This window comes from Bacillus rossius, chromosome 1 (genome assembly GCF_032445375.1).
Source record: "Bacillus rossius redtenbacheri isolate Brsri chromosome 1, Brsri_v3, whole genome shotgun sequence".
NCBI classification, from domain to species: domain Eukaryota; kingdom Metazoa; phylum Arthropoda; class Insecta; order Phasmatodea; family Bacillidae; genus Bacillus; species Bacillus rossius.
The window spans coordinates 344578338-344593522 of record NC_086330.1 but is presented as its reverse complement, the minus strand read 5'-3'; the positions used below and the strand labels follow the sequence as shown (position 1 = coordinate 344593522).

The following is a 15185-nucleotide window of genomic DNA, read 5'->3' as shown; positions in this document are numbered from 1 at the left end:
AATTCATTATCCTCATGATCCAAATCACTAGAAGAAAGTTGCTCTGTATCTTCTGTATATTCTTCAGCTTCACTGTTAGAATTGTTGGTGTCAATCTGTGTTGATTCGCTGGAGCTCACAAGCCTTCCTCTTGGTACGTTCAACCAACTTTCTTGTTTCACTGACGTCGAGAGCTCCAATTCTTCCCAATCCATACTTTCTTTGAAGAAATATAAATCGTAACTCAAGGGCAGGAATCTTTTTCACTTTTTCGCACATGCAGTTAATTGAAAGTGCACATTCACAGACATCTGGTGTTTTTTGCATGTACAATAGACAACAATAGCACATTTACAAGCAGCGATGTCAAAAAGTGAACAAGCTCTTAGTCTGAATTCATCAACCTTTTGCTTAAATTGAGTTTTATCTTTATCACGATTGTAAGACTTCCTGATGTTGTAATAAGAATCATGGTAAGCATTAATCAGCTGAACGATTCTGTAATCAGAAACTGTTGGGATAGATGCTTTCTCGTACAAACATTTAATTTTTTTTTGCAACAGTCTTGGCTACACTAGAAAAACTTACACACACGTTATTTGACTGGATAGATAGCTTTATTTGCTCTTCAGAACAGCATCGGAGAATACATTCATGTGTTGGTAGTTTGCTCTGAAGAAAATCTCTCGGGTGACCAAATATGGGGCATTCAAATGCCTGTCCTGTAAGTTTCTTCTTCGGCACAGCCATCATTACACGAAGTAGTGATTTAGTGTTTCAAAACATTACAGTGAACTGTACTAACCAAAATCAACTAACAGGAACCAACTTAACTGTACATCTTAAATTATCTAACACAATAACAGTATACATGTGCACGCACCTCAAACAATACAGCACCAAAACCAGTGGCCAACTGTCAACTGAGGAGTCACGACAGGCCCTGGAAGGAGGTGAGAGATGTAGTGGGGCAAGGGAAATAGAGGGAGGTGTGAGCGCGGCAGTAGTGCAATGGAGGGGGTAAATGACGACTAGAGGGAGGTGTGAGCGCCGGAGTAGTGCAATGGAGGGGGTAAATGACGTCTCATTTTTAAGAAACAGTTATTATAAACAACTAACACAATTATTTGCATAGGCAATATTTTCATAGAACAAAAATTATTGTAAATCTGTAAGATAAGAAGCACCTTGTAAGTCTGAAAAATGAGGAAAATTCCCACTTTTTGAACAGAATGCACGACCGATAAATACCGTAATATTATTGAAGTTTGACTTTATATTTCTTTATTCAACCCTAAAATAAACATCGCAAACTATAGGGTGTCCATGATAGAAGTATAAGTTGATTAAGAAAATAAATAAAAAATGTTCCATTGTTGTCAATTTGTATAAACTTTCAGCACTATGCGCGACCGGAAGATATCAACCAATTTGAAATTACTTTGCATAGTTTGTCTTTTTACCGTTAAAGGCAACTTTTCCGCACTATATCAATTAAAAATAAAAAAGTTTATTTTTTTCAGCCTACCCTAGTGGTCACGTTTCCGCCATCCAATCATACAGCAACAGCTTAAGACACACTTTCAAAAATCAACCAATCAAGACACAAGTTACAAGAATTGAAAACTCTGCCTACACATAACTAGGGGCTTTTCCTTCTCTGTCTCTTTCCAATTTTAATGTTACATTTGTCCTCGAGTTCCTACGCTTGGCGGGGAACCACCGTTTCTGTCTCTTACACTCCAGGACACACATGCCTCTCTTTCTCTCTCTAACACTGATGTAATTTTACCGTCACATTGCATCATCATCATCATTCTTTCAAACAAAGGATAATAGCAAAACAAGCAAAGAAAAATATATGACTAAACTTTAAAACGTAACCAACAAGCCAAATAGGTAATAATGCATTTTAATCTTTCCATAATATTATCTTTGCCATCATACTGACACGGTGTTAGTTAAATAAATGTGAATTTGAAGGACCTTTAAAGGAAACGCGAGTCTTTGGTTTACATTTCTTCCTGTCTATCTTGGTTTTAATGATTTTTCTTTTCTCCATAAGTTGATTTACAAAATAACGTTCTTTTTTTTCTCCTTTCAAGGTGCAGCAGTAGCGTATCCACGAGATGGGGCATGTATAGAGCCTAATGAGCAGTGCCTGTAGGCTTCTGAAGTGAAGCGGGGGTACATAAACTTGTTGTAAATAAAACTGTGCACTTCTTGAGACACAGTTGAGATCAGAGTACTTTTTTTTTTATCTCAGTATGATTCCCAGGAGTGTTATTCCTAAGTTTTTGGCAGTTGGGAAACATGCTGTGAGCCGCTGGGTTTTAATCGGGTACTCCTGTTTCCGCCACCAACGAAAACATCACTGCTCCAACCCACCATTAAACAATTCCCTTTTATCGCTCCCATGTATCTTCAATGACCTAGATGTTGACAGGACATTAGACATTAATTATCATTAGCTACGCTGTACAAGTTCCACGTGGCCAGGCTAAACTCTCTATCGACCGAACGAATATCTATGGAGAGGGTAAGTAAAGAATGATGCAGATTGTTGCTAATCATTTACTGATAAAGAAGAAAGAAAAAAAACTTTTTATTGTTAAACGTAGCATATTTTAAGTGTTAAGATTCCATAATTACTTTTTACCAGTCTTACAATGAACAAAATAAAAATATGATATGTGCATTTACAGTTTGTTTTACTGTGTTACATAGCTATCTTTGATAGGTTTGCTGTAATTTAAAATTAATAATTATATTTTCCCTTTAAAAGTGTAAATACATAAATGCTTATTTTTGTGATGTTTCCTTTAAATAGCTGATGGTGTAATAAATTTCAACACTGAATTTTTTTTTTGTAAGGACCATTTGGCTGAACCAGTGAGTATGTGTTGTAACTATGATGTTTAAAAATGAAATAAAATAGTTTTTCTTTTACAGGGACTTTTGATGCCACAATATCTTCTGACAACTATTTGTTAACAAGCTGGTTTAAACCTGAAGAAAATAAAGTGTGCTTATCATTTTTCTATTATATTCCTCTGAAAGTGGAAAATGCAAAATTGACTATTCGCTTCCACAAAAATGACCGTATGCATACATATTTCCACACAGAATATATTGAAAATACCAAGGTGATTTTAAAAATAAAATAAAACAAGATTTTTGTTTTGTACTTTAAATGGCTTTGACATGAATTTTCAGTACTTTTGATTGCTTCTGACATATTATTTTGTAGTTTTAAGAGGCATGCATAGTGGTTATCCATTTCATGTTTTATTTGAGTGTGTTTTTTACCTCACATTTTTACAGAAATAGCTAATGTCCCTTTGTATTTATTGCTTTAAAATGTTTTCGTGTTGCACAGGTGCATTGAGTTATGTTACGGTGTAATGCTTCAGTTGTGCCACACAAACATTACTTAGCCATTTTCTAATTTTTTGGTAAATCTTCTTTATAGCTGGTAGAGTAATTTGAGATAATGATGTGATCAAAGTGTATTGAAAAATGAGCTATGAAAAGAAGGAAACGAAAAATGTAGGTAACAAAACATATATAGGTAATGAAACAGTAGGTAACAAAAAGTATGTAATGAAAACATAGGTAATGAAAAATGTAGGTAATGAAAAATATAGGTAATAAAAAGGTAGGTTTTGAAAAATGTAGGTAGTGAAAAAAGTAGGTAACACGAAGTAGGTAATGAAAAATGTAGGTAAGAAAAAGCATAGGTAAAGAAAAATTGAGGTAATGAAAATGTAGGTAACGAAAAATTAGGTAATGAAAAAGTAGGTAATAAATTGAAGGTAATAAAAAGTAGGTAACAAAAAATGTAGATGGAAAAAAAAATAGGTAGCAAAAATGTAGGTAATGAATAGTGTAGGTAACAAAAAAGTAAATAAATAAAAAGTAGGCAATGAAAAAAATAGGAAATGATAAATGTAGGTAACAAAAAATGTAGGTTTTAATAAATGTAGGTAACGAAAAATGTAGATTTTGAAAAAGGTAGGTTGTGGTAAATGTAGGTAATGAAAAATGTAGATAACGAAAATTACAGATTACATAAGTGTAACAATCAGGAGTGGGTTGCTTCATGGAATGTTTGCATACTTGTACATTTGTATTCTTGCTTACTTGCATATTTGAATACTTGCGTACCTGCTACTCCCATACTTGCATTAAAGTGATATTGATTTTAAAAATCTGGCAACACCATGGCCAGGGCCAGACAATGTTTTATGGTGATTTGCAATAAAACCAAAATAACACTGAAATGCAAGTTCATCACCACATAGCATAATAGTGATCTTGCTTGAGCAGCATTTTAACAAATCTTTAATCAAAAAATATGTTATTAATTGATCATGATTTTTGTATCAATAATAGATGGATCAAATGAATTGGAAACGAGAACCATTTAGAGATGCTGTGGTCATCAGGAAAATGAATATTCATAGATCTGAATGAAATATAAAAATTGCTTTTGCCTGTCAATATGACAACCACATGGCAGAGAAAATAATACTATATTCAGTAAAGAGTAAAATGATTATCATTACCTTCTAATAGCATGTGTGCAGTAGTTGATATGGTTAAGAATTATATTACTTTTATCCATATAATTATGCCAGATAGTGTGCTAGTTAGTGTATTAGATCATAATGAACACTATTGTTAATATTTTTTGTGTAATGCCAACTATTGTTACTTATTGTTAATATTATTTGTTGTGTAATTCCAAATGATTCTATTATAAAAAAAAATTGTTGAATTTATAGTATTCTTTACTTACTGAAAATTAACAATAATAATTATTCAATTTGGCTAGTAGAATACAATTTGTAATACACATCTCATTTGAATGTTGAATTTACGACTCTAACTACATTCATGTAAATCATTTATCACTCAAGTGATGCAGTTAATGGAATTTTTATTAAGCTAGCGAATGACCCAGTAAGAAATACTGTGACATTTAATGCATGTTTCTATTGGTGCAGGGACATTATCCTTAGGTATTCTTACACACTTATATGGTGAGTTTATGTAACTCTGGAATGAGGTAGAGCTCGGATTCTTCATCATCAAGATCACTGGTTGATTCTTAACATGATCAGGATACAAATCTTTAGAAGGACTGGTAAACTACAACTACAACTCAGGTTCTGGTATACTGTTGATCCTCCAGGTAGCTGTAAAGTTCTATTCACTAGAACTACTTCACCAAGCTTGTTTACATGTAGCAGCACAACTCGAAAGAATTCTTCCCGCACGTTATTTGATTTTGACCGTCGTGGTAGGATGATAATTTTGCTTCAACTCCCTAAGTCTGATGCATGATAGCATGATATATCAGACATCCTGAATTCCATAGTATTTAGAAGCAAATATCTAATTTTGTGGTTTTCGCGAATCATCTATTTCCCAGCATAGGATAAAAAATGGAATTTGGATTTCTCCAAACACTGGATGTAATATCTGACATCAAAACCTTATGATTATTGACTGGAAAATACTTTTCCAACTTAATCAGCCTATCAAAGAGAAATAAAGCTAGGAGTAAATATAAAATATATTTCTGACACCTGATAAACTATGGAAAGGTGAAATTAATCTAATAATATGTCTTTGGTGAAAGCATAGTTAAAAAGGGAATAATTAAACCTTCAAGAATTTACATGACGAAACCAAATTAATCAAAATGAAACAATTAAATGAAATGATATGGATGAATTTGCTCAACGTATCAGTGCTCCAAAATTAAAACATTAATTTGCTGTTTACAACATTTAAACTTTCAATAGACATACGTTTTAAAAATAATAATCAAAATTATCTGTAAACATGCTGAAGGTTTGCAATGCCTCTTCCATTGGTCCACACAAAACTGTGTGCACAAGTCCTAGCTTTAGTGAGGTTTTTTTTGCTCCATTGGTATCAAGAGGTTTTCTTGACTGTTTACCTTTCTGACAAGGGCTGCAATGTTCCTCCACTCCAGTAGCATATTTTATGCCTGTAGCCATGCCATATTTCAACAGTTTCAAATTTTGCTCACTTATAGTGTCCCAGTGTACTATGCGATAGGGATTGGTTAGGTTTCTCCGCCATGATAATTACGCCAAGTCTGTAAATTATGCCAGTCTCAGTTGTAGTAACTAGTGATGTAACAATTTCAATTTTTAGTCCAAATATCTGTCAGATATTTGCGAATACAAATATTAATTTTTCAAAGCCTGGGTTGGTACAAATTGTTGACGCGACTGATGCTCACCCTAATGTCACCTGCTGGTACTACCGGTGAAGCCACCACACATTTATCACAGTTTGCACCTTATTCCAGGAATAGCGAAACTGATCCAAAATAATTAGATCGTTCGTTTGTTCATTTAACTTCACATCGAAAACAGGAACAAGTGAATTTTGAGGTTAGAGTGTAATTAGTGATTTTTTAAGATCAGTAAATAAAATTCTAGTGAAATATGGAATTATTTTACTCTTTCGGATGCTGAATGAGCTATATGCAAGCTGTGTAACAATTAATATTCGCGAAAAGGAAGAACTACAACGGCTGTAAGAAATCATATGAAGTCAATGTTTAAAACCAAGTTTTATGAATTCAAAAAATGTGAAAAAGGAAAACAAATTGCAGTTAGAACACTTTCTTTGGCATCACCTTCCCACCAAAGTACTAAATCTGACATTAAACAGATGTTGCTTCAGGAATGAGTTGTAAATACAAAAAAGTGGGATAATAAATACCTAAGTCAAAATAGTGGTAACATAGATGTAGGTATATGCTACATTTTTAAGATAAAATATTTGTATTAAATTGCTCTAAAATGGATACATTCAAAACAATTAAAATAAATAAATTAGAATTTGTGGTTTTAAAGTAATTTAATAAGAGATGCACAATAAAACATATTAAATATTTTTTCAGATCTATTCACTTCGGTACAATTTTTTTGTCCACAAATTTCCCTGAATTTCAAACATTATAATATTGCTTTTTTTATGATTTGATTTAAGTTTTAGTTAAATGCTACTTAATTCCAGTTATTACTTGCATGTGGGTGTATATGTTAATTAACTTGTATTTTGGTGTTAATTCAGTGTTTTGACTTGCTTTTCGGTGTTATTTCGATTTTATTGCAAGTTACTACATAATCGTGTCTGTATCAATAGGTGCATTAATGTCTGCTAACTATTGTGCAAGTGACATAACTTCAGTCTAGCTCCAAACATTTTTTACAGCAGACTCAGCCTCCTTGTTAGTTCTTCATCCTTATGCAAATTTTTAAGACTATCCCAAGCAATGAGTTTGCATCACTAGACTTTTTTTTTTGTATCAATGTTCTGTGGGTTGTGCGACAATTCCGTCCATAGACAATTCCGGAAATAGGAAAATTCGCGACAATTCCGGCCACTGACTAGCAAAGCTTTACCATTTGTTTACCGTCAGTGACAATTGCGGACATGTTCACCTGTTGGTTTGTTGACGCACTACATGCCTCTCCCCTCCCCCTCCCACACACCAAGCATGAAGACTGTTTATCAGTCAGTCTATACTGCTCTTTCTTTGTTGACGCACCACAATGTTGTGATAGAAGTTATTGAAATGGAGAAAGGGAAGCCTGCAGTGCTTTATGGTTGACATGCCTACCGAAAGAAGCATGTCAATGCTTATCGATGGCAGTAACTTCCTTTTAACAGATAAGGGGAGAGAAGACAGAATCATTGCTTTAGCTGTTGACAAGGGGAGAGAGTGCCTCAGAACTGAACGCCACTTTTTCATGGATGGTACATTTCGGAGCTGCAGCAAGCAGTTCGCACAGATCTATACTATTCATGTAGATATAGGAAGCAATGAAAAAGAAACAAACGTAACGCCTGTTCTTTTTGCTTTGCTTCCCAACAAGAAGAAAGAAACTTACATTGGTCTGTTTCAAAACAAGAAGAGTTCTTCGATTACTTCATTGACCAGTGGCTTGAAAATGACATCATACCTGTGCAGCTATAGACCTGTTATAAGCGAAGGCACCGAACCAATAATGCAGTAGAAGGTTGGAACAGTAAAATAAATGTGTGTCTTGGTAAACCCCACCCGAAGATACAAGACGTTATATCTTGCCTGAAAAGTGAAGCGGAAAACGCCAACGTTATGTACATGAGGATGGGGCTTAGTTAAGAAGGGAAAAAAAAGAAGAAAGTTGTACAAGAATATTGACGAAAAAATTCAGATGGCTCAAGTAAAGTACGAAAAAACTGGAGACTTGAAGAAACATCTCAGAACCATAGCCAATGTACAAAATTTAGATTAAAATTTCAACACTGACAATGCGTATTCACGTTGATTTTAAATATTAGTGATAAAAAACAAAAACCAAAGACAAATAAGAAAAATTATTTTAAACACGCCAAAGTAGGTTTGACTTAAAAGTAAGAGAACTTACCCCCCCTCCCCCAATTTCTTTATTTCCTGATGTTCGGTGAGATGATGATTTAGCTGTCCGGGATTGTCGCTGTCCGGAATTGCCGGTGTCCGGAATTGTCGCTGTCCGGAATTGTTCCGACACCGTTCTGTGTTGCACTTTCACCTGGAAAAACACAATCCGACAAGTCTTCGTAAACCAAATAAAAGTTCCATAGTGAATTTCCAGCTTCTCGATCAGTGGTAACGTTATGAACTTGCCATTTCATATGCAAGGTGTTTTCGTTTGTGTTTAGCAAAGTTCTTGCGAATACTTATCAATGTGGGAACCATCGCTTAAGCCACAGCACAAAAAAAAATTATCCGTGCCAGTTAGGAGGCAGTCAAACAAAATTGGTAGCAGGTATATTTTTCTTGCTTAACCCTGTCGTCAACATAAGACACAGACACTAGATAAATATTGTTTCACCGAAAAAAAAAAGTAATGGTGTGTTGTGAAACACACATAGTTTTTGCTTCCTGCGCCCATAACCTGTTAAATTTACGGAGTCAATGCATGGATGGATTTTTATACTCAACACATTGCACGAGTCAATCACTACACACACAGCATAGCATGGCAATAAAATAAAACGAGAGTCTTTCAATTGTACTGCAAACTTCAACTATAACCACTCATTTTTACAAAATATTTTCCTTTTTTCATTTCCACCGCAATGTTTATATGTTGTAGGCCTACCCTATGTATAGTGTTTAGAATTTTGTCTCTTCTATGAACTTTTTATACCACTCGTTTTTTAAATTTTACTTAACCATTATATTACAGTAAAGGTAAAAAACTTGGAAGTTAAAAAGTAGGTATAGAACTGCGGAGTATGACTTATGTATATCTAGTAATGGGAAATTGAAAAAGTTGTTAACAAAAGAAATGAGTTTTTAGGTGGTAAAGAAGTATCGAATGTGTTTTATTTGATAATTTGATAACATTGATTTTTTTATTTCATTTTAGTTCTTGTGAAAGCACATCTCTTTGGAAAAATTTCCAATTTTGCAGAAAAGTCTGGTAAATTTACAATTTAATTTTTTCAGTAATGCTTTCCTGGAAAACTAACATCTCTACTCCCCACACTTTTGGGTCTGCTCAGGACTGAGCCGGCGCCAGGCATAACGAAACGAACAGTGAGACCATGGGCGTAGATCGCAGGGGTGCCAAGGGGGCCCGGAAACCTCCTGGAATAAGGAGTCCCTCACGAGAGAGAAAAGGGGGGGGGGGGGGAGGGCTGCCTGCACTTGCAAAAGCGTGCTGTGAAATGGGTTGATGTCAAAACTACCGTGTTTTATCGCACAATGGTCGCACGCGCGTAATCGTCGCAACCATATTTTAGGCTGTCAAAATTGGGATAAAAAAACTTCTCGCGTAAACGTCGCATGATGTTTTTGGTCCCGCTTGTAGATGCCGAGCGCTTTGTGTAGGTATCTTTTCCGTATAAAACAATGTATTTTAAAGTAGAAATCTAATATTTATTCGGTCATTACCACTTATTGAATCAATTAACGGAAAAATATGAAGTTGTTTGACGTGTAAATTTTCTTATAAAGACTTTTTAAACGTTATTTCCTTTATCTGATCGCCTGCTTCGCCGCGGTGTAGGTATAATCTAAAATTTAATTTCGTCATTACGACTTATTTATTTAATTAACGGAAATACGAAGTTGTTTGACATGTAAATTTTCTTATAAAGATGTTTTTAAACTTATTTCCTTTATCTGATTGCGTTGCCGCCGCGTACCGCTTATAAAAATGTAGCCAGCGCATCATTCATGTTTGGTTATGTTGCTTCCCGTATAGAGCGCGCGCACGTAGTCGAATATCTATATCTCGCCGATTGGATGCAACGCGCGCGCTCTCTGTCAGGTGCCGAGTTAACTACATTTGATAGCCCGCATTCTTTCGTGGCAAGTGTGTACTACGGCACGTTAGTTCACATCAGATTCAAGTAGCTTTCGTTCGCGTTAGAGTTTTGGTTTTTCTATTTAAAGTTGAAGAAAGGTTTTTGTTTGAGGAATTATTAATATAGATTGTTTGGAGTGCTCTTGTACACTCCACTTTTTTTTAAATAAACGTACTTTCCATGAACAGGTTTTGTTTTTATGAATAACTTAACCTACGGAAAAAATTTTTTTCCGCATATTCGTCGCACCCCTACTTTTCAAACTTGATTTTAGAATAAAATGTGCGACGATTATATGAGAAAACACGGTATGTCTCATGCAAAAACTTTCTGCATATTTTGAAGTTTTTCGCTTATTGCATGCATGTGGGCCAAAATTTGGATGTGTTGGGTAACCCCACGTGCGAAACTCTCGGGCCACATGGACTCCCTCTGGAAATTTTCCCAGGTCCCCTTGCAAATTCTACAGATTTGCACCCCCGAGTGTGACGTTTGCGGGCAGAAGCCCCCAGACTTATGACCAGTGGTACCGGGTGGTCAAAATTAGCCATTATTACTTTTTTTTTTAATACTTTAAGACTCCTTGTGATACTATAACTTAATGTATTGATTGTATGTTGTACTTTGTATGTATACTTATTAATTTTATTTTGCACTAGGGAAACGAGAAAAATGGCTGGAACTGGTTTGAAAAAACAATTGATATTGCTCAATACAATATACAAGGATATATTTATTTAAAAATTTCTGCAGTATTTGATGAATTGAGCTGGCTTGAGTATCCACTTGAGGTTTTTGCCGTGGATGATGTAAGATTTTGCAATCCTGAAGGTTGGTAACAATGATCAGGTATCTTGGGAAGTGTGGTAACTCAATGGTAGTAGCTTTGATATGGTCATGTAAGTCTTTTTGCATGACAGCGTTCCCATTAACTTTTGCTGACAAAAAATAGATTTTACTATTGTTATTCATTCATAATTTAAAGTTAGTGTTATACTTTTCTCAATTTTATCATTAAAATATTTTAAAATGTCATAACATTATGTATGTTAGTTTTATATATATTTATAGAGATAGTAGAGATGCAATATTATTTGATTTCAACAGGCCTGCCAAAAGTCAAATAAAGAAAACTTATGAATAATAAAAAATTAATTAAATACTAATATTTACTGACACATATTTTTACACCAAAGTGCAAGATATTTAGTTAATATGTACAAATCAGATTATATACTTTTGTATATGGAAAAAAAGTTTTTATTTGTACTCTTGCTTGTCAAATTACATCTTCTTGCTGTCATTTTTTCACACTATACCCTTTTTTTTTAATAAAAAAATATAACGGTTCAATTAAAATGTTTCTATTGACACTTTTTCATATGTTTATGTTATATATTTATATTAGTTAAAGATGGTGTTGGAATTTTGAACAGTTAAATAGTTTACTGGGATTACTGTTTAGTGTAATTTTGATGATACATAGTGTATAATTATTATTTTTCAGGCAGTCTCCGTGTATTGCAATTACAAGTAACGTCTACAGATTATAAAGACTTACCTACCTGTCAGTTGTTGCAGTTCCCGCGCTTCGAGCTAACTGCTCAACCCCCCCAGTATCACAGCTTAGGTTGGTATCTAGTTTAGTTTGTTATTTTCCTTGCTTTAGCAATTTTTCATTTGCAAGAAGTAACTATTCAAGTTGATGTTTTTTTCCCCTGTTATTTCTGTTCATTGTGAATACTTAGCGTTGTAGTATTTGACCCAGACATAGGTTGTAACAGCATAATGAACTAAGTAACTGTGGCTGTTAAAATGGACAGACTTGTGTAAGCAGACAGAGAAGTGAAAATTCATCAAATTTTTCTGATGCCACACAGTGAGTGGTGATTTATCACTGTGGAAATTAATTATTAGGACTTCTGTTTACATATAATTGCAAATACTTTAAGTGTGCTTGATGTGTTACGAGAACTAGCCTTAAGATCTTGAAGAAGTTCTCCATTACAGAAAACTTGTCCTATTCTTTTGTATTTTCTGTGGTGGAAGGGTTATTTATAAAGTTCTTCCCTCCTCTCCCATACTCCCCCAAACATGTTGGTGCAATTTAGCATCTGTCGTACACTCTGGGCAAGGGCAGATTCGGAATTATGGTCGGGGGGGGGGGGGGGGGGGGGGATTTCATTTTATAATATAATTTCAGTATTTTTAAAGCGAAATATATATCTCCCTTCTTTTTGTCTTAATTAGGTTGTTGCTGTAGTAGACAGTAAAATGAAAAATTGTTGAATGATTTTTTAATACCTATGTATTTCATTTTTTTTTTCAGTACTTTAATACTACACTACAATTTTATAAAGTTGGTGTTTATAAAGAAAATATAAATAGACTTTTTTTTTTACAAAATAAGAAAAAAATTTGCATAGCTAAAATTTAAATTTATATTTATTTATTTGATTTTATGTACCATCCAATATCTGAGGGCCAATAACAGAATGACACATATAAATTAAACGTGTAAAACATACGATACTGTACAAAACACATAATTGCACACAAAAAAACAGTGCTAAAACAAACATACAATTTAAAGTATACATACAGTGACAATAAATGTGATGACACAACTCATGGACAAACACATAAATGTGAATAAAGTACATAACAACAATTTAAAAAATGTTTTACAATTTTCCCAAAATAATGACGAGAATACAAATATATCTTAAATTTTTACAACATGAATACACTAATCATGTATTATAATAGTTTTAAAAAATCTTTATGTTTAATTTTTTACAGTTTTTCCAAAATTATGACAAAAACACAAACATATTTTTAATTTTCACGACTAAAACAAACTAAAATCATATGTTATGAATGGTTTAAAATATCTTCATATCTATCTTTTATTTACACACTAAATGTCTTGCTTGTAGTGCCGAGAAATAGTTATCCTAACACTATGTTTTCAATCACTATCTGCAAGACACTTTTTGTTTAAAACACCACATAGGCGTATGATGGTGGTTCTGTTTTCTTGCCATATTTTGCTAACCAAATGGAAAAGTATAATACTCGGTACTTTGTATCAAAATTAGGTACCAGATTGCATGTTTTGAGTTTACAATGGGTCTGTGTATCATGAAATTTTGTGAACAGATGGCTGGAAAGCAGATGAGATAAATTGTTTTGCAAAAGTAGAGTCTAATATGTATCCATACATAATTTAAAGATTTTTTTTCCTCTATCTTCTTAAATGAGATATGTGGTTGCTGACCTACAGTTGGCGGTGCTAGTACACGTTCTGATACATTTTTTCATCCTTGCCGCTGTGGCCAGTGGTGGTTCTGAGTTATGTCTTGTGCACAACAGACTGCCCAGATGCCGGCCATCTTCTGTCGAATTGCTCCGTGAGGTGCGGCACATTTTTCAACAAGGACTGCGACTATGTCGACATCTGTTTGCCAGACTCTACTGGCACCACAGTTTGCACATGCAGCAGGGGCCATGAAGGATCTTACTGCAAGAGTAAGTATAATCATTTTATATATTCATAAAGGGCATTCAAAGCTATATTAATTCCCAGAATGAGATAGAGATTGTCTATTTTTAAATATTGTTTTAGTGCAAATTTGTTAGTTTTTAGATTTTTTGTTTTGTTTTACAGTTATGAACAGAATGAATGGCATAATGTTATAAATGAAGACAAGATTATATGGGTATATTTTTAAGAAAATTTTGTTTTTAAAACAGGAGATCTCGTTATTGTTTTTATTTTTATGAATCCATTTTGTTTATTAAAAATAGTGTGTTTTTAACAAATATTTGACTATATATTTTTAAATACTAATTTCTCCTAAATAGCACCATTTCGACTATTATGGGAAGCATTTTTACAATAAAATAATGTAATAAGTATGCCTAGGGAAGAACTATTGGAATATAGATATATTTTCGCAGGTATACTGAATTCGGGATTGTAAATGAGTTACTAATAATGATATGAGAGATTAAAGTTTAAACAAAGTAAAATTATTTTTTTCCATTCTATTTTAACATGGTGCATTTTGGTACAAACTTCATGCCAGCAAAATAACACACAATAAATTCGATACATAAAAAAAAAAAAAAAAAATTTTTGTATGTAAGTAAAGTACTGCTAAAGTACTGTGATTTAATGATTTTAGTTGCATTTTGGTGCTTTATGGTGCATTGACATGCTTTTATGAGTTATTTTGGTTTCTTCACGTACTGTTACAAAATGTCATCACAATATTTATATAACTTCTTAATCAATTCAAATAGAGTAAAAATATTTTCCTCATTTAGTACATGCATAGCATACCTTAAAAATAGATCATCCTTCAATGAAACTTACACACAGTTTTATATAGCACCAATGTACTTTTTTTTTAGGGATTGTAAAACACAATATTAAGAGCAAAAGTTTAGAAACTACCTACAAAAGGACATACCGTCATTTGGAAAGACTATGCAATTTCGTGGCTTTTTTTTTCCCAACCTACATTGAACCAAAGAAATGGCATTTTTTATTATTTTAGTTGAAACTTCACATAATTTCTTTACATTTCTATAGGATTTTGTACTAACCATACTTATGTATTAAACAAATTACTTAACTCTTTAACTCTTATGTAATGTCAAGTGACTGTGAAAACACTGTGTTAATGAAAGTTTTGTATTAACATGGTTTTATTTAATGAGGTTTCACTATATCAGTTAGTAGGTAAAAAAACATAGGTCTACATATACAGTAGTATTAAAAAACAATCAAGCTGTAAGGAAAGTAT

General features: G+C 33.4%; 1 protein-coding gene across 3 annotated transcripts in view; it reads left to right on the top strand.

Annotated features, from left to right (window-relative positions):
* The window catches only part of LOC134528153 (receptor-type tyrosine-protein phosphatase T-like), a 93767-nt gene that overhangs the window by 17648 nt on the left and 60934 nt on the right, over positions 1–15185 (top strand). For all 3 annotated transcript variants that reach the window (XM_063361497.1, XM_063361496.1, XM_063361495.1), the window contains 4 exons: positions 2932–3125; positions 11031–11202; positions 11879–12001; positions 13747–13902. In XM_063361497.1, the coding sequence (XP_063217567.1) occupies positions 2932–3125; positions 11031–11202; positions 11879–12001; positions 13747–13902 (645 nt within the window). The remainder of the gene's footprint in view (positions 1–2931; positions 3126–11030; positions 11203–11878; positions 12002–13746; positions 13903–15185) is intronic.